The sequence below is a fragment of the Asterias rubens genome, chromosome 10 (genome assembly GCF_902459465.1).
Source record: "Asterias rubens chromosome 10, eAstRub1.3, whole genome shotgun sequence".
NCBI lineage: Eukaryota > Metazoa > Echinodermata > Asteroidea > Forcipulatida > Asteriidae > Asterias > Asterias rubens.
Genome location: NC_047071.1, coordinates 4,350,183 through 4,374,620, shown reverse-complemented (window position 1 = coordinate 4,374,620; position 24,438 = coordinate 4,350,183). Strand labels below are relative to the sequence as shown.

At 37.3% G+C, this 24,438-nt stretch overlaps 1 protein-coding gene across 2 annotated transcripts in view; it reads left to right on the top strand.

Annotated features, from left to right (window-relative positions):
• LOC117295738 (casein kinase I-like) overlaps window positions 1-24,438 on the top strand; it is a 63,358-nt gene that overhangs the window by 12,556 nt on the left and 26,364 nt on the right. For both annotated transcript variants that reach the window (XM_033778460.1, XM_033778459.1), the window contains exon 4: window positions 15,176-15,245. In XM_033778460.1, the coding sequence (XP_033634351.1) occupies window positions 15,176-15,245 (70 nt within the window). The remainder of the gene's footprint in view (window positions 1-15,175; window positions 15,246-24,438) is intronic.

The following is a 24,438-nucleotide window of genomic DNA, read 5'->3' as shown; positions in this document are numbered from 1 at the left end:
GTGACATTTATAATTGTGAGTTCGCACTTTAAATTCAAAGGTTAAATTGTAAAGTGTATTTTCGAAAAGACCTTTAACATTTTGGTGGGTATTGACTCAAGAGATGCAGATTTGTGTGTATTTTTTTAAATGAATTTATATAGTCTATGTGAATAACTTTTGTAATTTTTTCCTATTCTGAACGAACTCCCTTTTTCTCCATACAAAGAAAGACTAAATCCAGAGCCAGCCTTTTGGTGCTCTTTGTTTGGGTGTGTTAGAGTTTGATGATTTCAGCCCTGGCTTGTGAATTACCAATAAAAGGATCCGTTGAATCGGTATCATTCAACCTTGTGTCACTATCTTCACAAAGGATGCTCTGCAGGGAGTTGTTAGAAGGTGACCCTTTCATGTTACACTATAAAGCACTACTGAAGTCAAGGTCCCATGTCAAGGGAGCTCTAATTATTCCAGGCTGAATGGTGTACAGGGATTAGGAAAACCTTGACATTACAGATAAAAAAGAAGACTCATTGTGCTTTTACTGTGTATATTCTTACATACACAGTAATTCTTCAAGAAGAAAACAGTAATTCTTCAAGAAAAAAGATAACGTGAGTGAGGTCGTGCATGAAAATTAAAAATTCTTGGCAAGGAGTGTTAGTTCAATGTCAAATTTGTACCCAAAGTATTCAATGATATGTTTTTAATTTCCAAATTAATGATGAATGTCAAACCTTTCCTGTAACTTGTGATAAACTTTAGATGACAACTTTAAACCGATCTACATTTTGCTCATTTGCAAATGACATTTGGAGTAGATAATTTGGCAAGCACAACAAAAGAGAGGGTATCATGAATATTTGCCTTTGAATATTGTTTTGTGATGAATGCATAATTTCCATTGTATTAAATAAGGGTTACAAGCCATCTACAGTGAGAGAGAGAATTGACAGACCAAGGCTGTTGCACTCATTAAAGTCCAAGGCAAGATATTCAATTAGTTATTAAAAACATGTTGTTTGTCACTATGCATACTGTAAAATTGATAATATTACGCTTGGTAAAAATAAGGCATGAGTACATTTCTAAATTAGCAAATATAATCTTTCAACAGTGGCTTAGGCAGAAATTTTAAACTTCAAGTTTCAAATAATAAAAAAAAAAGAGAATGCACCTGTGAAAATATTTATCTCAGTGGTTGTTCATCAGTACTGTTGCTCATTCATAAAAAATTTCTAGAAGAACAGAGTTGCTGTTACATTTTGTGTTTTTATTTCACAAACACACTTTTTAACAAAAACGTCAATTAAGCACATTTAAGTAGGTGTAGACAGTAAGGGCTTTGTTGAGATGAGATAGCAGCATACATGTAGCTTTGTCTGTAAGCCTTTCATTGAATACGCTATTATTCATTTGATGGTTTGCAATTCAAATACTTGCACTGAAAAACAGTTTCGCCTGAGGAAAACTAATAAATGAATGCAATATGAATAAAATGAAATACTCATTAATCCCTTTGGTTGTTGGATTATGTATGTCAAGATGTAGTCAAGTATGTCCAACACATATATGCAATATTATGTAGAAGAACAGTTTCAAAGAATGATTTCGCTTACCACTAAAATGTTACCAACCAAAATAGTATGTCCCCATCTGTGACAGGTAATTCCTACCCAGTAGATTTACTCAGCAGCAATTTGTTTAAGCAATAGTTTCTGCTTAAATAACCCCTTGAAAAAAAAACCTGTGTGGTTTGAGTAACATTTTGCGTCGAAAAGAAACCTTTACCTTTTGCGGAAGCAGTTTACTCACTCAAAAAAAGCTCATAGTTATTAATTTATCTTGTCTTGTTTTACAAGGTTCTCATGTGACTGTCACTGGGTCCCTTTGTTTTTGTTTGGTCGCATTCCCTGAAGTTTATTTTAATGAGCTCAGTCTGAAGTCGCCAGGCCGTCTTGATGTCCTAATTGCCAAACCAATCCAAATTAAGAATTAATAATATCCGCTCAAGAAACAATGGGGAAAATAAACATAGAGAAACAGATTTCCAGAACTCTTTCCTGCTGGCAGTTTTCCTTTATATCGCTTCAGATGTCAAAAAATTAAGAAATTATTAAACAGTTAGTCAAGCAAAAATGTAGGATTATGCCAACAGTTATTATTAAAAAATGGATTTGTATAACTTTTGCTCCACAGCGTACCTCCATGCATGTCAGTATATATACATCTATAGCTGCTTTTTCCAACCATTTAAGGAAAACATTGCCTTTGATTGGACGAGTTGGTCTAAAAAAAAAAATCTTTTGTAACAGTTTGTTAGAATACAATGATCCACACAAATTTGCCTTGAAATTGCATGGTTTTCCTTTTACTTTGCGAACTAACACGGTCGGCCATTTATGGGAGTCAACGAGGTAAAAAGAAAACTGCAATTTCGAGGCATGTTTGTGTGGATCATTGTATTATACTTTTACAACATCTTTCTACCCATATGCATTTTATAACAAACGGTTACAAACGCTTTTCATAGACCAACTCGACTGATCCGAGGCAACGTGTTCCTTTAATGGTAAGATTCAATTGAGCATGCACTAAAAGATTATATCTAACACACCAATTTTTCATGGGTGGGTATAAAGTAATGTGATATTTGTGATTTGATTGACCCATATTTTGCCCATACATGCCGACGGAATCCGATCGAGTTATGAAAACAAAATAAGTCAACATTCCTTATATTAGAATGAGACCAAAAAGATGTCTGTGTTTGTGTATATACATGTCAATGTAAATTACAGGCATGCAACTCTTCCGCGTTTCTGCGGAATTCCGCGTTTTGTTGTTGTTTTTTTTACGTGAAAAAAAAAAAAAAAAAAAAAAAACGATCGATTTTTTTTTCGTATTTTCTTTTTTTAGCCTAATATATGCCTGGCATTAACAGTGTACAACTACAGTCATGTAAAATAAGCCTAGTACATGCTAAAAGTGCACCTAAGAGCATAATAAACCTCAACATTTTCTAGGGTACCAATGTGGGTATCATGTCCCGTGGCATTTCGGCTGCCTCGCTCCGCACTTGCGTTGTGCCTTTGAAAATATTCCTCTTTTTTTTTTCAACGGGCAGTTGCGTGCCTGAAATTAGCGTTTTCGTTTCCTTGTGCAAGAGATATTGTGAACTCACAAACAGTAGAACATTTTTAATGTGAAAGAAAATTGTTTTGATCGATCATGTCGCATTATCGAAAGAACATTTTTTAAAGAACTATTGCTTACACAAATTGTATAATAATAATAATAATAATAAAGACATTTGTATAGCGCCTAATTCAAAAGTCTCTAAGCGCTGAAAGAGAACAATAAAATATACAATGAGAGAAAGATACAAATTACAAATAAGCAGATTACAAATAAGCAGCTTCAAACAAATGAGTTTTGTTAGGATAGACTAAAACAGTGTAAATAACTAGCATGACGAATATGCACAGGAAGACTATTCCAAAGAAATGTTGTGGCGTAGGAAAATTATCTGTGGCCCTAAAAAAAATGGAAGAAGCTCTTGTAGCTAGGCAATGTTTGTGACTCTTTTCTTACCCACCCATATTTGCTGACTAATTATCATGTTTTTGGTCTGCAGAGACGGGGCCAAATTCATAAATCTGATGAACAGAAAATATGTTATCTAAAAATGTTTATGTTTTAAAAGCATGAAAACACACTCTTTGGTTGGTATTTTTGCTTATTGTTGTTTATGACAATCTCGTTGTGCCCACTCACAAATATCCCAAGATACATAATTAACCATTGTGATGTTATTGGGTTTTTTTGGAGTACAAAACTTGAAATTTGTGTGCAAATGCTGACCCACAAATCTGATGTTGTGAAACAAGAACTAAGTAACTATGAATTTTGCATTTTTTACCTTTAACTCGGACAACAATTACAGGGGAAAAAAATGTGCATGTCCGTGCAGAAAATGAACTAAAGAACTGAAGACAAATAATCATGAATTTATATAATTAGTATGAGATAATGACTGATAACTAATGTAGGAATGACATACATGACCCGTACTTTGCATCCTACAATACACATCCAAAGAGTAGTCTTTTATCAATTGGAGCGGGGATTGATTTTATCTGTTTCCATGGTGATGATATCTTGTTGACGGTCTTTCTTAACCAGTTCACAGTTCATGGTGGTTAAATTGTCTGTTGTTGGATGAATTTGTAAGAGTGATCCTCAGGAAAGATACAAAGAAGAGTCTTAACTGACAAAAGTGCACATAACTTTTACAAAATGACATCATGTGTTTGTTTGTTAAAAGTGGAGTGTCATTATTTTAAAATTATGTCTTTGCTATTTTCTTAATTTTAGTAAATGTTGGTGCTTTCCTGCTTGGGCGAATTTCATTGATTGCACATAAATGCGGTATTTCAGACAATTTCAGACGGAAATGTTTCTCAGTGGCAATTTTGTATATATATAGCAAGTTAATAACAGAACAAGCTGTCAAGTTTAAAGGTTGTAAGTGTTTGATGGGTTTGTGGTTTTTTTTGGGGGGGGGGGGTGGGGGGGTGGGGGGTTGTATAGGAATGACATACATGACCCGTACTTTGCATCCTATAATACACATCCAAAGAGTAGTAGTCTTTTATCAATTGGAGCGGGGGTTGATTTTATCTGTTTCCATGGTGATGATATCTTGTTGACGGTCTTTCTTAACCAGTTCACAGTTCATGGTGGTTAAATTGTCTGTTGTTGGATGAATTTGTAAGAGTGATCCTCAGGAAAGATACAAAGAAGAGTTTTTTATCGTGAGTTTTTAGGAAAAGAACCAATCATCTCATTAATCCTGCAAGAGACATTTGAAAAAATGACATCATGTGTTTGTTTGTTAAAAGTGGAGTGTCATTATTTTAAAATTATGTCTTTGCTATTTTCTAAATTTTAGTAAATGTTGGTGCTTTCCTGCTTGGGCGAATTTCATTGATTGCACATAAATGCGGTATTTCAGACAATTTCAGACGGAAATGTTTCTCAGTGGCAATTTTGTATATATGTAGCAAGTTAATAACAGAACAAGCTGTCAAGTTTAAAGGTTGTAAGTGTTTGATGGGTTTGTGGTTTTTTTTTTGGGGGGGGGGGGGGGGGGGTTGTATTGAAATTTTTGGTAACCTTTAAATCCAAGTGAAATGTTTACATGATCTGAAGTCAACAATGCCCCAAGGCTCAATGAAACAGATTTGTGTATTGGGTTGGAAATACATTGAGTTACACAGGTGGCCAATTTGAATGGGGAAGGTCACAGTTCCTGGTGAAGCTAAAATTGCATGTTCCTACATTGTAGGTCTTATATGGTTAGATACCGGAGGGAATAAATGCAGCATTTCCGTGTAAGCTTGGAAAAAAGTAGCAAACGTTTTGGCTGTCATCTTAAAATTTGATTACATTTGCACTCATTTGCAAAGGAGATTTTATCAACAATTTCTAATTGTAATTAAAACAATTTTGAACTTAATTTTTGTCTGTTTTAAAATTAAGGGGGGGGGAGCAATTTTTGTTCCCATTAAAATCTTGTCATTCTTGAAAAATCCTCATCTAAAATGGGATTTGAGGCATTGCATGATGGGGTGCCAATATATATTTGAGCGGTGTGTATCCACTTGCTAAATAGATTAGGAAGTATGTTCTTTTGAGTACTTGTCTTGCTATAACATGTATTCTACTACCGCGGAGTAGATTTTTTTGGAATTCGGGACACTTTTCCGATCTTAAAAAAAAATTATGTTCTATGAGACTTTAACTAGTCCCCTATAGACTCAATTTAACATCACCTTGTGCAATGAGGTCGTTAAAATGTTAACGAGAAAAAAGGACAGGCACGTTCCTCATGTGGAAAGGTCAAAGACCAATCAACAGTAGACAGTCAAACATCGGGTCAAGACCCGGCATCTTGCTGGAGACGTATGTTGAGAGGTTTGTCAATACTGGGACCATGTTGCATCTTTATTTTGATGTTTAAGTAGGGTTTAATCAACTTAAGGATTCTGATCAAATCAGTCTGATCAAGTCAGTCTTATCAACTCAGTCTGATCAAATCAATCTGATCAAATCAATGCACACTTGCTTTTGTTTATAAATATCTGTTATTTTGTCTTCTTTATGTTTTAATATATTTCAAACAAGTCTAAAGATACCCAAAGAAACTTTGATATTTGTTATAATTATTATTTTGAACACAGGATTATTACATCAATACTACATTACACCATGGAGGAAGGAAGAGAAGGAGCTCGAACGAAGGGACCTCAAAAGTCGAACCTGCGGTACCGCGGTCGTTTAACGACACCTCGTAATGACCCACATACCTTATACAGACAATGGGCGACCTGGCGTATGTGAGTTTGCGCGTGCGCACTTGGTTCTTCACTCAACTATGGTGTCGTATGTCGTATGGATATAATACAGAAAAAAACAACTTTTTTGAGACCTGATAAAAATTCTGTACACTTGTGCCCACCAAATCAAAAAACACAATTGAATACCTACCACCCTCGTGTGGTAATACCCAAATTTTGAACCACCGCTTGTGACCGGAAAGTCACAAAAATTGGAAAAATGTGCCATGATGTTTCCGTGAAACACCACAAATGAAAACGTGTATATTCACAATTCTTGTCTCCAATGATTCAACTTTACACGCAGGCAAGAGCGCAGACTGGCGGTACCACACGTTCTGTACAAAGAGATTTAATCCCGCTCGTTAATCGGCCGTCCAGCTGGAGGTCCCCTATCTTTTTCCACAGGCCAGAGAGGGGCATTGTCAGAGTATTCTTTTGTTACTCTGCAGTTTTGCGGGTCGTTCGAGCTCCTTCTCTTCCTTCCTCCATGATTACACTGAAAACAAACGGGTTTGAGCACAAAACTTTTCGTCTCAAGCTTTAGAATTTCTGCAAGTATTTATGATAACTAATTAAATGCATAAATGGGTAGGGCATTGTTTTCAGTGATGTCATGACTAGGCCTAGTCATAACATTGAAAGTTTGTTATTGTTGCATCACGATGTAGTAATAATCCACGAAACTAATTCATGCACATTTTCTTTGTATTACAAGTGACGGGGAAAAGGGCTTTGGGACTTAATTGTAATTTTGCGATATATAAAAACCTTTATTACTATTATTATGGATATGCATTTTTGGAATGTATTTGAAGGCATTTCATGTATCATGTAAGTGTAAATGGTTCAGAACTGTACATGCCATGAATACTAAGTCTTTCGGACTCAAGTAGCATTCACAACCTGTCAGGGAAAGGTTTGCTTTATCTTTTGAAGATTCTAGACAATTTGTCGCCTAGATTCTAAGGGCCCTGAAACAGAGCCTTGCAAATGATTTAGAAAATTTATATTGGCAGGAGAGGCGGCCACAGGCAATAATGTCCTTCTATATAAAGTTCTCAAATGTTCATGATTAGATCTAATGTTCAGTGACATTTGCATATATATAAGGTTGGTTCCATTCACAAATGAGTCCAGGTGATTAGATCTAATGTTCAGTGACATTTGTATATATAAGGTTGGTTCCATTCACAAATGAGTCCAGGTGATTAGATCTAATGTTCAGTGACATTTGCATATATAAGGTTGGTTCCATTCACAAATGAGTCCAGGTACTATGCACACATTGTTGAATGGAAATTACATTGGTTGAGCAAATTGAAGTGTTTCCACAGGGTGTACAAACATTAACAGTCAATGTCTTTTTCAAGCTTCTAAGACTAGAGACAACTAATGGGTTCAATTTGTGTAAGGATTCGATGAACAAACATAAATTATCTCACAGTTTGCGGCAAGTAAACATCACTTGCAAAGATTAGCAAAGATCAGAGCAGAAGTCATGTGCAGGGACATCCACCATTAATTGAGAGGATTAAATTGGATTTCAAAATTGCTATATGACATTGCAGTGTAAACCAAATAAATGTATGTTTGAATTCTTATAGCACACACAAAAACTGTAATATTTTTTTGGCAGAAATATTATACTCTTTTGCTTAAGAAATAAAATTGTCAGATATGGCTGTTTTCATTATATTTTAGGATGCTTTTTGAGTAAACCATAAATGAATTTTTATCTCCAATAATTGTCATTTTGGACAAACATGATGAAAACATCTTTGCGCGCTTATTTGTATTCCCCATTTAAGTGCCCCAGAAGTGGCGCCAGAGCCCTAATTTCAGACAGAATCCGCTACACTTTTGTTTTCGAAAAAAGAAATTGAACATCGCTTATTGTTGTACTTCATTTGCTGAGCAAAGACCCAATCTACAGACGTTCAAAGTCCAAACCCAACAAAAGATGGGTATGTTCTGCACGCCATGTTTATTCTTTTTTTAATATAAACACATATTATCATACTTTATTTGAAGAGAGAAAATGACTAGTGAGCGTTTTTAGTTTGTTTTTGTGTTCTCTCTTAAAACAAGACAGACCATGAAAACATAACAACAAGATAAAACTTTTATTCAATCTGATTCTCTGTTGTTACACGTGTGGTTTTTTTTTTGCTTGTTAGGCCTAAAGGTCAATTTTTTAATATTCGCTTGATTGATATATAAAACACACAAACAATACATGTATCGTTCAATAATAATAATAATAATAATAATAATAATAATAATAATAATAATAATAATAATAATAATAACCCGTTTTTATATAGCGCTTTTCACACCCGGAGGGCGTCCCAAAGCGGTTGACATTATTACCCCTGGTCACTGGGCCTTAATTCACTCCTTAAACCATCTCAGCTCCCTGGTAGGGAGTATGCAGCCTGTGCAACATTAATATGCGCTACTCGGCTAAATCAACCACAATAACCATCTCTGCCCTCACAGGTACCCATTTACCCCTGGGTGGAGAGAAGCAATTATAGTTAAGTGTCTTGCTCAGAGACACAAGTGTCACGGCTGGGGATTCGAACCCACACTCTGCTGGACAGAAGCATCAGAGCTTGAATTCGGTGCTCTTATCCGCTCGGCCACGACACTCAGTGTTTTTTGCCCAAGATGTCTCATTTTGGAAAGCCAACCAGAGATTAAATAACTACCTTTTAATCGGCCATTCCAAAATAAATCTTTGTTTATCCTGCTGAGGCTTGTAAATGGAAGTAACTTTAGTATCACAAGTTGAGATTGAGATTAGTCATTAGTTTTCCTATAAACCAAGGTTTCACTTTCTACCTTTCAAATGCCCACAAGCAATGTTCAGTGAAGTCTAGGTACCCTGCTGTGTTCCAGACAACATAAACATCAGCCAAAGATGAAACCTTACCCCAGATTGTATTCATAATGTGTGGGTAGTTTTTATCCTGAATACCCCTGTGGGTTAATACATGTAGCTTCTATGGTTTAGGATAACACCAGTTGCCTCCTTTACTGATTATGGGAACCACAGCTAAATTAGACTTGTACAAATCTGTTGTGGTCATGTTAACCGCTCGATGACTCCATTGTCTGACCAATGTTTGTACAAGATTTTGAGTCCACTTTATATTTTTGATATAGGAAAAACAGTTGTTTTAAGTTGTTACATGGTAGCACAATTCTAATAAACCTGATGGTTATCTTTATTCTTTAGTAACGTAAACATGATACAGTTAGGGGAGTCCAGTTTTGGAAAAAAAAGTAGTTGGATCACTTTTTGTAAAATTTGATCCATATAAAAATTATGCTTAAAAATTGTTCTGTAATTAGTCTAGTTGGCAAGTGTGTAATATAACTTCTAGTTTTATAAGTTGAAATTTTTATTTTGGAAACGCAATATGTATTTTTGAAACGACGCTTCAAAGCATCCAACAATTACCAATACTGGATTCCAATATTTAATCCTGGAGCATCGTGACAGTAAACATCGCAATATAACGGATGGCACCTGCTGCATATTCCATCAAATATGTTAAAAGGGTTGGTTAGCCACACAGTTTTCTTTTGTCAAGAGTTTATTGTTAAATTTTTTGGAGGTTGTTTTTCCTTCAATGCTTGCCCACTCCTCCATCAATTTGCTTGCCTATCCTTTGACCCATCCATGACTGGTGCACGTTACCTACATTGTACCAGTTACAGACAGTGGTCATCTCCTCTTTTATTTCAAAAGGAAGTTAGCCTATATGTATGCCTGTGTAGATCTATCTAGGAAGGGCCCAAGTAGCCCATGCCTGTGTAGATGAAGGAAGGGCTTAAGCAAGTTTATGTTGACCATCTGCAAGCTGTGTTGATTGTATCCAAGGTAGACTGATAGCTAGGTTTCCATAATAAGAGAGGTCTGGCCCTCTATACAAAACACAGTCAGGCCACCATGTGTGCTTGGAGGTTTACGCCTTCTCAAAGAACCGTATTGATTAAATTCTTAGTAAAAGAAATTAAGTACAAGTGTGCACACTTGTCCACATTTATAACAAACAACTGCAATTTGTTACGTTATATTTACACTAGAGATAAAGTGATGAGAAGTTAAATTCGCGTGTTTTGGAAGCAAATTTTTATTTTAACCACATGAGCTTTATCTCAAGAGTTGGAGTGGTTTTTTTTTTAGATTGTAGTGTGTTTTAGTATGTTTTATTATGTAAGCCCAATTCACAAGGCCATCATTACAAAATACAAATATTTACTAAAGATTGAAAAGTTTGGCTAAAACCATAGTGTTAGCCAGAGGAGTGTCTGTGTGTCTTTTGGGCACCCTTTTTGTTCCTGTCATTAACATGTAAATGTATTGTAAGTAAACAATTTATACACCAAGTTTAAAAATTTCCAGGAAATTTGGACACCCTTAAAGCCAGTGGACACTATTGGTAATTGTCAAAGACCAGTCTTCTCACTTGCTGGATCTCAACATATGCATAAAATAACAAACCTGTGAAAATTTGAGCTTGATTGGTCGTCGGAGTTGCGAGATAACTATAAAAGAAAAAACACCCTTGTCACACGAAGATGTGTGCTTTCAGATGCTTGATTTTGGGACCTCAAGTTCTAAACTTGAGGTCTCAAAATCAAATTTGTGGAAAAGTACTTACTCCACTTCAGAGGGAGCCGTTTATCACAATGTTTTGGACTACCAACCTCTCCCCATTATTCGTTACCAAGGAAGGTTTTATGCTAATAATTATTTTGAGTAATTACCAATAGTGTCCACTGCCTTCAAACAAAATGAACCATACATATAACAGGTAACCAACCAACATCTTGTTATTTACAATAACATAATTAGTTTCCTGCTAAGTCTGTCCTCACAGTGAAACTTGTCAAGCCACACAGACACGTATTTCATATTATACATGATGAAATGGGGCCATTACCTTGGGCAATCTTGGCCATGTTATAAACACTAGAAGTGTACAGCCTTGCACACTCCCCACCATTGCTCTCACTCACATTGATTTTCTTGAGGTCACTGATTTAATAGAACCGATGCCTTTGTTAATCTGGCTCCATGACACTTGCCAATTATGTACCCTAAAAAACAGTAGGACTCCAAATGCTGCACTTGTGTCTCTGGGGCCAGTTTGAAAAGGAATGATGGTCCAGTTCCAAGCCACTGCTTACCGTAGATTTCACCGCCATTCAGATTGTCAATGTTTAATATAAAAAAAAATAGATTTGGGTTTATTTTTTCTTCGCAATTGTGGGATAGTCCAAAGAAATAACCAACTCACAATCGAAAAAGAAAATATTCAGGTGGCCAAGATTGTAAATTTCATTTCTGATGTAACTGTGAAAAGGAAAGTTTGTTTCTTTAAGCCAGAAAAAAGCCATTGAAAAAACCAATCAAAAACTGAGGCATAACTTTGTTCTTCAGTGCAGGGTACACACTTTTTTCAGACTATAATATCAGCCATTCAATTTTATAAAATTTAAATTTGGGGATGGTGGTGTGTTAAAACAATTTTGCAAAATATAATTTTTAACATTGACTATTTTGAATGGCCCCTTACCATACACTGTAAAGTGTTTGCATTAATGCAGAATTCCTTTGTAATTTGTCATAAAGTTTGGTCCAGGTTGCCAGGAACGTGGACACAGATCCATAGACACTAGTGTAGATTTCAACTTTCATAAATGTACTGACAGTTAATGTGCAGCTATATATGAAAGGTGGCCCTGAGCAATGAATGTGTGTTTGTTGATTGAATCATGGTTGAATTGCTGTTAAAACCACACCCTGTATTATGTCCTTCAGAATAACACAGTCCTATCATATTGTTGTCTGCCATGTCTACACTGTTATTGTAACTCCAATGTGGTTGCTATCGCTCAGCCTTTCCTAATTAGGATATTTCTCTATCATGCTACCGTTATCTCCTCATAATAAATGTAGGATTATCCAAATGTGATTTCTGTTTAAATAAAGATAAGAGTTGTAAATCACTGGTGTTGGTTTTTAGTTACCACTTCACAGTTTTAATAAAACTGTAATCATAGTATTTGATAGCTCTTGATTATTCACAATTTGTCATCGCGGTGAGAAAGGCTCCTTATTTGCAATTTCACATAAGAGCAACGGGTTTGAACTTAAATGACCCTAAATCACGGGATAAAACACAAAACAGCAAATAAATGTCCACTATGAAACCCATGTTTTTTGTTGCATAAATACTTTCATAACGGCGTATCACCAATGAACTCAATTTTATCAGGAGTTCAAAAATTGCATAACCGCATTTTCAGCGGATCTTAATTACGACAAGGACCTTGTAGTCTTACTTAGATGATGAATTCCTCATTCTGATGTACGGTTTCCTACTAACTGAAGTCAGACCAGTGTACATGGAGTACCTTATTGATCCATTCTCGCTGTTGCCCCGTAATGTCCATCTGCTTACAAGGCGTCACGGTAAGGCCAAGGAAAGGCATGGATGAAGTGTAACATTTACTCTACTTGCCTACTTTCTCTACAACAACTCAACAGATAAAACCTGAATCTTATGCCCTATATTGCTGGTCTAGAGTTACTAAGCCAGCTTAAAGTGAGAAAGGAAGATGTCAAAAAAACAACCACTTGCTCATGATTGACCTCTGTGATCTGAGAAAGCCACTTAAACGCTGGGAAGTTAGTAGGAAGCTAGGAATAATATATGTACATTTGGAATCGTGGTCCTTTCTAAATGCTTGGAAGAAAAATATTCATTTCAGTCATCTAGATTGTACGGCTTATTGCAGATCCTGAAAATAATCTAAAGACACGTTAGCTCTGCATTTTTTTCTTTTTTCGAGAGACAATCGCACAACAAAATCTGCATCATAACACAGGCCTCAAAATAGACCAAGACACCCACAGCAATTGCCGCGGTGCCCTGTGCTTTTGCTGTGGTGCCCTGTGCTTTTGCTGAGGTGCCCTGTGCTTTTGCTGAGGTGCCCTGTGCTTTTGCTGAGGTGCCCTGTGCTTTTGCTGCGGTGCCCTGTGCTTTTGCTGTGGTGCCCTGTGCTTTTGCTGTGGTGCCCTGTGCTTTTGCTGCGGTGCCCTGTGCTTTTGCTGTGGTGCCCTGTGCTTTTGCTGAGGTGCCCTGTGCTTTTGCTGTGGTGCCCTGTGCTTTTGCTGTGGTGCCCTGTGCTTTTGCTGTGGTGCCCTGTGCTTTTGCTGTGGTGCCCTTTGCAAGGTTCAATACAAATTCACATTTTACTCATAGAAGTGCCCCAAATGAAATATGTGGTGCCCCTTCAAGAGGCCTAATAACAATGGACCGATCCGGCCTGTCAATCAAACTGCGCGTTCACCCATTTGACCAATCACAGCAATGAATGTGGTCGGACAAACTCGGTCATGTGTGCGCGTATATTTGGCACGCGCGGCAGAATCGTGCAGAATGTCATTGGGAGTGCTCGTACACGTGTCTTGCTCACGTGCGCGGTGGGCGGAGCTTAGTGGAAAGCCGGAACAGTCCATTCAGTTCTGGAAGGATTGGTATGAGGATGACTAGCCTCATGTCAAGCATGGTTGATGTACTTACAAGTCCATCGAGATGAAACAAACACGAGAAAGATGTTTTTTTGCTGCTTATCGCAAGAGAGTACATTATATTAATATAAATCCCTCCTGCTCTCTGGCCATTCAATAAATGTAAATGATTGATAAAGCTACATGACCAGGTGGTGAATACACAGTACAGTTGTGCAATCATCCATACTCTATCCTTGCCGTTAAATGGTTTCTAACAGTTGGTCAACAGGCTGCAATTGGATGATTAATGTACACAAATCTCTAACAAACGATAACATCTGAAGGGTCTATGTAACTTTTGTAGGACAAAAAACACAATGTCCACAGATTTACACTAAACTTACACAGTTTGAAGATAATGATAGTAGAAAGCTTCCCTGAAAATATTACGTGCCTAGGTGCTGTAGTTTTTGGGAAATGAGTAAAACAATGTCATGAAAATAATTTTTTAATCATTTACAAACAGATATTCATGATATTGTTTTACTCATTTCTCAAAAACTACAGCACCTCAGTAAGTAATATTTGAAGGGAAGCTTTCCACTATCATTATCTTTAAACCCTGTAAGTTTAATGTAAATCTATGGACATTTTGAAAAAGTACCCAAATCCTTTTAAAGTGGTGCGCCCTTAATACAAATACATGCCTGAAAATAGCCCATGGCACCCACAGCAATGGTTGTGGTGAAACGTGCTTTTGCTGTGGTGCCCTCTGTAAGAGTCCAATAAAAACTTACAGTTTCCCCCATAGAGTTTACCCTTAACAGAGGAAAATAGGAGACTTTCCAACGCTAGGTGGCAGCAGACATACCGGGTAAATTTCCATTGTTTACGTAGTTCTGAACATGCGCATAATTCTGAGAACAATGGATTTACCCGGTAAGTCTGCTGCCCTCTATCGTCCCAGAAAGTCTCCCATTGCTGTGCCACATCAAGAGCAAAGTTCAGGGCCTGAAAACATGACTGGGTGTTTACCTGAATTGAAAGCCATGTTTTTCACTCGGCTTCTTCAATTTTCATCTCCTGACATGAAGACCAAACTACTTGGAATGGTTGGTGCTGGTGCAAACCTCAAACTTTGCTTGCCATAATCTGAAAATCTTCTCCTCAACACTTGTTGAGGACACACATTTGTTTTGTAGAATATTTCAAAATGTCACTAAATATGTCTGTATTTCGTTCCATTTTTTTTCCCCAGGAACCCATGAAGTCAAGAGCGCCACAGCTCCATCTAGAGTACAGATTTTACAAGATGCTCGGACAAGCAGGTTTGTTATATACTACCACAATTCAGATTTATCATCTTACGTTTCACATGAGAAAAATTGTCATCAAATCTTTCTGGCCAAGTTTCATGTCTCCAGTTAGTCAAGTCTTAAAAGGATGCAACTTGAGTTTGACTCAAGTCTGACTGGATCTCTTACTCAAGTCACGAACGATGTCAACTAATTTTTATCTCATTGGCTGAGTTCGGCTGTGTGTTCTTTGCCCGAGTGCGCTGTCCACACGCCCAATCGATGAGAACACGACCTGAGAACAATGCACTCGGAACAAGATCACACACCACCTTTCAGCCGGTATCAAGAACAACACTGTACAAAATGCGCCACAACATCATCGTTCAGGTGGAAGATACATGAACAGCGATTTTACGTGTTCTTGAGCATCTAAGAACACACCTCCCGAACTCGATCAATGAGTATTTATGAACAATAACTTAGACTGGCTCTGTGGTCCTTGCTCCTGTGTGGTACACAGCTCCCAACTCACCCATAACCCATTCATGTTGAAACCACAAATATCCAATAATTTGTCAGACGGAGATATTCCGTGGAATCATAGTATCTCACTGGGGGTGGGTTTCTCTCACCTGGGAGTGAGACGACACACATACTAAAACCAACATGTGCTCTGGGCCCTTTGATCTAGCACATCCAATTTGTTTTGATCGTGAGGGATTTGTAGGGGGTATGTGTACCCTGTAGACTCGATGCTCATAATTGTTACATTGACTCCAAAGCCCAATGACAAGGCATTCTTTATCATGTCTGATACTTTACAGAGGCAACAAGGGCAATTGCATCCATGCCCCCTGGTCATTGCCTGGGCGCCCTTGAAACGCTACTGTAGAAATTTACATTTACAATGTCCTCTTAGGGTCCCCTTGACCAAGGAGAAAACCTTGCCCTTTCAAAAATGAAGCATCCAGGCCTACTTCATGTACACATTATGATATAGCAGCGCTTAGGTGTTAGGGCAAAATTATATTGTTGTTTTTCCCAGTGCACTTATTACTAAACAACTAGATGTTCACAGTCTTCCATAATAATAGAACACCCAACAAGGCCAAATTTATTGGCACAAAATTGCCAACACAAAAGGTTGGCTAATTTGTCTTAATTTATTCAACTATTAATGCTGTACCCGTATGGTTTACAGCAATTTACTGACACTCTAAATTGGCTACCCAGACAAAATTTGCTTAACGAGACACTTAATCATTAATTGCTTCACTCCACCTAGGAAAATAACTGAGCACCTGAGAGGTCTTTAATGGATAATAAGATGCTAGTGCTGATGAGAGTGCTTTAAGACTGCATGTGGTTTTGATCCCCTGTGGAGTCGGAAAGGTTTCTAAGAATTGTTAGTCAATGGCTGTGGATAGAAATAAATTGCGTCTCTGTCAAGAAGCTTATTGTATCATTCATTATCATCCAAAAGAACTTAAAACAGGATAATATATCACAAGATCAAGTTTTTAATATCTCTTGCCTGAAGGAAAATATAATCTTCATGATATACAGTTCTCTAGGGGAATGAGTGCCATTTTGTTCAATCGCAGTGACACTCAGACGGGATGACTTAAATTGTTTAAGTCAATACAACCTGACCTCTGAATACCTAATTAGAGCTGAGGTGACTTTGAGATTGCTTTTGCACTGCTAGCTTATTAACATCAAATACTGCATAGAGGAACTGGAGAGTCAGAGGCAAATATGAAGCAGACTGGCATAATTCAAAATAACTACCATCTGCCAAATCGGAATGCTTTGATGCAGGTTATTAAATTCGACCATGAGTGATTGGCTGATTACACAGTGACATGTATGTCCCATGTAATAGTTAAAGGCAAAGTATACCTTTAGTTTTTGGGAGCATTCGATTGTTTATATCATATGTAAAAAGATGTATACAATAAAACATCTGAAAGTTTCATTTCAAAATGTGGTCGCGGTTTTACAGATAACACCGAAAAACCAGAGCAATAATTTGTATGTCTACAGGTATGCAGAAAGGAAAATCCCTAATAGGAGTACACAATCTGACAGTGACAGCAACATTTCTCGATTCAAATTTAGGGGCATAAAAACTGTTATCCTTTTATGTAAAACCACACTTCGATACTTTGTAGGCTTCTAACCAAACGTTTTTGTCGCCATTAAATTTAAGAGTGATTACCAAACATATACATTCTTTAAACCTGTGTTAATTGTCCTATTCTGTGTCAGTTTAATTGGAGTAAGACTGACCTACAATGTACGTATGTTGTTATTTAGATTCTTTTAGTTCCAATTGCAACTGATCTTTGACATCCTGTGGTCCGCTTCAGGGGAAGTGAGAGATCTGTACTTCCAGCAGAGACCGCCACATTTCCCGTTCCTGCTGATCAGAAAAACAAACAGCACAATTTCTCTGTAAAACATGTCAATATTTTGAAATGCCAAAACTGGTGTTACAAATTAACTTCTCTGAAGTAGTGGACATTTCCTGATGAGATTCTTTTGTATCCTATTGTTGACATGTCCCCCTTTTTTTTAGTTCATCCTTTTTGCAGAATGAAAAAAAACAAAACAATTGTAATAGATAAATACAATTTCCTGGCTTCTGTTTTGGGCCTTTTTCCACCACTGATGTCTGTTCTTCTATTCTCACCTCAATTTTATGACATGATTATCATAAAATAAAAAATGCAGGGCTCTACATGTTGTTGAAAACATTATTCTCTCCCCAAGGGCACCGTGACATATTGAAGTGCCTCAAGTTAATAACGTCCTTAATTATTGGTTGATCTACATGCATACCTAATGGCCTCAAACGTCTTGTTTCAAGCAAAGTATGAATGCAGGCCTGATACTTCACGGAGGCAACTGAGGCGAATTGCCTCCATTACCCCTTGCCATTGCCTTTGTGCCCTTGAAATGCTCCAGTAGAAATTTACACTTTCCTCATAGGGTGCCCATGCCCTTTCAAAAACGAAGCATACAGGCATGTGAATGCATATTTAGAGACATTCTTCCAGGCCTGTCCTCCTCGCATACTTAATTAAGACGTATGGCCGCTACACTTCCATTTTAGAAACCAAGGCATTCAAAGAGAGAGTGCATCAATTGACAATTTCTCTGCTCAAACTGACACCGCTTACCCACAACATCTTTCTAGTTGGCTTAGAGGCCTTTGCAAGTGACCCAATGTCCGATTCCAGGCAACTCGTGAGGAGGAATAAGTCTAACCTTATTAGAGCTGAGGCTTTCCGAACCCGTCTCATTTGATTATAGCTCTTGCTTCATACGCTGTGCCGCATCATACCCACCATGTGATTTCTTGATCGGAAGGCTTCTCTCCTTAGGTCTCTCATTCTGGTTTTGACGAGGTTTGTTAGTGTCTGGATTAGCTTGGGGAAATAATAAGTAGATTCTTTACTCTTAGAGTAATAGTTAGACTTACTGTAGTCTATAATTACTGTACTAACACCTGGGTGCATTGAACATAGATGCATAGTGATTGACATCACAGATTTCATCTCTAAAGCCCGGTTCATACCTCCTGCGAATGCGAAGCGAATTTTGATGTCACATGGCTGTCTTCAGCTATTTTTTTCACAGGAGTTGAGCACATTTCAACTGTTGCGAATTTGTGATGCAAAATGTGTATCGCATTCGCGGGAAGAATGAACCAGGCTTTACTTGTTCCTATTCTATAGTAGATGTCTAAAGGACCACTACAGGTGTTTTTTTCGGGGTGGGGGGGGGGGGTTGGTATTGATACCATCCATGATAGTTTTAACCTTGTAGTATTGATGATGTACAGATCAGAGCCTGATGATTTGAGTTTCCTGAGTAGACCTGACAATTGATTATTAACGGTTATTAGCTTCCCCTCATCTTTTATCAGATCTATCAAAAACTTAATTAGATGCAGTGATGGAAGGACTTTATTCATTAGCTTTATTGATAATTGTCAATGGTTTTAGTTAAACCTGGAGGGGTGTATGGGTGTAGTTTGGACTCGCTGTTTTTATGTTGGACATTGCAACATCACAATCATGTCCATTTCTACATAGATCTATGCTAACTTCTGCCATCTTGTACATGTATACACTTTATCGGGTAACCAATCATCAAAGCAGTTCAAGTGAGATATGAATAATTTATACCGTGATACTTTACATGTTCATATGTTCATAATCCTGTGTTTTGAACACTTGACTATGCTCGTAAGCAGTTTGTTTGCAACACAGCTGTATAATTGACTTCCCTTAAAGGAACACGTTGCCTTGGATCGGTCGAGTTGGTCTTTGAAAAGCGTTTGTAACCGTTTTTTATAAAATGCATATGGGTAGAAAGATGCTGTAAAAGTAGAATACAATGATCCACACAAACATGCCTCGAAATTGCACGGTTTTCCTTTTACCTCATCGACTAACACGATCGGCCATTTATGGGAGTCAAATTTTTTACTCCCACAAATGGCGGACCATGAGTTCGCACAGTAAAAGGAAAACCACGCAATTTCGAGGCAGACTTGTGTGGATCATTGTATTCTACTTTTAAAACATCTTTCCAACCATATGCATTTTATAACAAATGGTTACAAATGCTTTTTATAGACCAACTCGGCCGATCCAAGGCAACGTGTTCCTTTAAACTTGTGCATGTTTACAAAGGAGCCTTACTTGAACCAATCATAAGGTCAAGCAAGGCCTTTCTTGATTTCCGCTGTGTTCATGGTCAGCCAGCCAGCCAGCCCCCCCCCCCCCCCCACCACAAAATGTCAAGGATGTTGCTGATGAAGACTAATCATTTGAACAATTCAAATTGTTAAAATTGCGCCCTCTGTTGATAATTCATATCTTATGGATTGATTAATAAAGTAATGACATGAAAAACGCTGAATCACGTTGTAACGCCTTGAGCCAAGACTAGCAACACACTGATGCAGTAAACACATGACCGGGTACACTGAAGAGTGAGAAATACTATTAGAGTAATAGGATCATGCCTAATAATGTTATCACCATGCTGTTGATATGGACAGTAACGGTGGTTTGTTCATTAAAGCTCTATGATTATACAAGCGGAGACACATTATACACCCCCCCCCCCCCACCCGTCTACAACTCATCCCTTCATCAACAACAATCACATTGCAAGGAACATGATTAACACTTTGAATGCTAAAATCCTCGAAACGAAGTAGAACATATTGCTTCAAAATGGATCTCCATTGCAAAAAAAATCGGAAGAGGCCTGCCTCAAGTTACTACACTGCAATTTTGCGTAAGCTTTTTTCTGCTACTAGCAATATTTCCCGCCTTAGTGCCTTTCAACTTATTGTCAAATTTTAAGGCGTAAAACATGCTTTGATATAGTGCAGAACATTTTAGGTACCGAGTTGTTCTGAAAATATTGGATTCACTTCAATCTAAACTTTTGTTGTAAATTCCTAAAACATTTAAGTTTGTGATTGCCGAAAGAGACTGCCCGTTTTGCCAGAAACTGAATGCAGTCATCTGATCCGAAAGCCTTGTCGATCTTGTTGTCAGCAGCTTCAAGTAATACTCTGCTGCATCTATTGTCTTGTTGTTGGCTTTGGGTTAAATGGTTTACTGATGAAGATGTGTTGTGTGTTTTATCTCTCGGGAGAATTGCTCATGTTTCATGTTTCAATGAGATGGCTGGAGGCATCCATGTAGTTTTCTCTTACACTCAGACAACATATTAATATCTGTAATGTTTTTTCAGGGGGACATGTAGATCTTTGTTCCAGATGTGTAGTTTTCATTTAATATTGGTTTGATTCTTAATAAGAATCTAAAGCAGAAACAAGGTATAAATTAGAAAGGCAGCTTATTTAAAGGCAGTGGACACTATTGGTAATTGTCAAAGACTAGCCTTCACAGTTGGTGTATCTCAACATATGCATAAAATAACACACCTGTGAAAATTTGAGCTCAATTGGTCATCAAACTTGCGAGATAATAATGAAAGGAAAAAACACCCTTGTCACACAAAGTTGTGTGTGTTTAGATGGTTGATTTCGAGACCTCAAGTTCTAAACTTGAGGTCTTGAATTCAAATTCATGGAAAATTACTTCTTTCTCGGAAACTATGGCACCTCAGAGGGAGCCGTTTCTCACATGTTTTGTACCATCAAACTCTCCCCATTGCTCGTAATCAAGAAAGGTTTTATGATATTTATTATTTTTTATTAAATACCAATATAGTGTTCACTGCCTTTAAAAGAAATGTTATTTAGATATGACAATGAAATAAGTTACCAGAGCAAGTTTTTGTTTTATTTATTTATTTGTTCCACCTTTGTAAAATACGTTAAACAATTAAAGCCTCAATGTTATGGAGTGTTTTCTTCAATTTAATTTTTGTTTAATTATCTTGCACACAACTGAAATGAGAAAATTAAAGTTAGACATAAATTTTCGTGTTTGATCTTTTCTATCAATTTCCATGCACCAAGATGTAGTTAAGAGTAAAACTCTGCCATAAGTCACCTAAATTGTATATTTCAGAATGGCAACTGAGAAGGTTAAAAAATTCAGTCGACCCCCGGCTGGGATTTATTGTCAGATGTAGGAACCCGCAATACCATATATTTCCTGCCATGTGTAGGACCCGTCGATCAAATTAGTTCGATCAAGCCATAAGATTGAGAAATTACTGCAGCGAGATGTTTTTTACTGAGAAGCTGCAGTGATTGAACCCTTCTTCTTCAAAAGATCGAAGATGCAATTATTAGTATGTGCAAAGACAAAATGTCAACCAGTCAAGTACTTGTGCCAACGATCTGCTTCTGAAGAGGAATTGTAACTTCATCTTAATTGAGATGGAAACCAACCCAACTGTTTTATTTTCTTCTCTTTATTTATATTTTACATTGTTTTTTGTCAGTGGTTTACTGCAATTTTTGCGGGATGTTTTTAACAGAAATAAAAAAAAGCTACCTGTACCAGTTTTTATCAATTAAAACAAAATTACCTGATAAACCCTTTTTTTATTGATAGTTTATGTTATTTTGTCTTTAACTTCAGAAAGAGAATATCTGTCGGCTCATTGATTTTCATCAAGTTTTTTAAGTCCTAGTTACAATGCATTGACCCTCTGCTTCCCAATTCCATCAACAATCCCATGTTTCCATCATGAATTAAAATTCCTATCAAAGGAAACATTTTTGGAATTGGTCGGAGCCTCAAGAAATTCCTTCTCTTTTTTTTTGCTCCAACTATTTATTCCTGACATGATGAAAGCTCTTACAGATTCTTGTGCATAGGATTTCACATTTGCCTCGGCTCAAAACAGGTGTTTTAACCGTTCATATTTTTTACTCCTGGGAAAGGCCGATGACACATTCATTGATAATTCCCATTATCCTGAGGTGAAATCTTGGACACATTAAAGTAAAAAGAAAAGGGATTGTGATAAATAATCTATTACTGCCACACCCTTTTTTTTGCATTTAGGAAATTAAAATTGAGTTAATGCTTTTTGTCTCCACCCGTGTTTAAATGGTGTGAATTATCATTTGATCTTTTAACACCTCTATAAATGTCCTTAAAAACAAGACAAAAACTTAGAGGAGTTCTTTCCAATATCTCTGTTTAAAAAATAAACCATTGTACCTTTAATGATGTCCATTACTTCTGCCCTTTATCCACAAATTAAAACCGAGGAAAGAAAGCTTCCTTGATAAGAAAGTATACAGCTCTGTTTTACCGTAAACACATCTTACCTAAATTCCAAATATATTGATTTCAGCTTTAGCATGGTACAAAATAAAAAGCCCTCATCACCTTGTTGTTACCAGTAGTCTGCGCTAACATCAAGAAATTCCTTGAACTTAAAGGAATTGATTTCATTCATTATTTGTTCACACCTACAAAAAAAAAAAGCTGGCTACAAATAAACAGGAAGTGAGCGACAACGCTTTCGTCGGATCGCCGCGTGGATATTGCCTAGAGACGCTGCTTTCAAATGTTGACATAACTCATGTCTTATGCGTTCGATCCAGCAGAATATATTCAAAAATTCATTGGATTAGAAATCGGAGAATGCGAGTTGCTGCTTCTGTTGTGTACACAGGATAGTGTTAAAGGGGCACTGATTACTTTGTGATTTTTGGTGGTGGTTTTATTTTACACTTTTACTTTCTGCAGGCCTGATACTTCACGGAGGACGGAGGCAATTGCCTCCATACCTCTGGTCATTGCCTTGGTGCCCTTGAAATGATACAGAATAAGTGTCCTCATACAAGTACATAGAGAGTGCTCTTAACCAAGGAGAAAATGCCTTGGTGCCCCTGCCCTTTCAAAAATGAATCACGAGCTGCTCCTATATTTTGCAAGTCATCACATTAAGATAGAAGTTGGATTTGTAATTGAATAATGTTGAGAGAATGGGATTTAATGACACCATAGGGACATGGTAGAATTTTTGTCCAATCATGCCAATTTCAGTAGTTTTCTGCATTTTTTTCATGCAGGGTACTGTGTAGAGCTCTTTTGTTTTGTAAGCTATGTATGACTAGGCATTTTTCCATCCTTTCGCAATAGTACACATGAAACCCTTTGACATACAGTACCATACAATAACCATTGATTAATTGGGTTGTTGTTGTAAAAAGGTACCAGGGCCTATTTGTGGAAGTTTCGTGGCTGAGCGGTTAAGATTATCGAATTCAAACTCTGGTGTTTCTGATCAGCAGAGTGTGGGTTCGAATCCCCAGCCGTGACACTTGTGTCCTTAAGCAAGACACTTGACCATTGCTTCGTCCTTCGGATGGGACGTAAAGCCGTTGGTCCCAAGTGTTGTGTAACGCATGTAAAAGAACCCAGTGCACTTGTCGAAAAGAGAAGGGGTTCGCCCCGGTGTTCCTGGCTGTGGCTGCTTCATGCGCCGTAGCACCTTGTAAACCCTTATAAAGTGCTAACTAATTGGGTCTCAAAATTCATCACTGCAATAACCTATCTTTCTGAAAGTTTGTATATATACTCAGCGCCTTGAGTACCTTGTTTGGTAGATATGTGCGCTATATAAGACTTTGATATTATTATTATATTATTATATTATATAAAGCTGTTTTAAAGCAGAACTTGTTGGTGCTAAGCAATGTTTCGTGCTTACAGGGTTGTGCCCAGTAAGGCTGCCAAATTCTTATTAACCAACATTT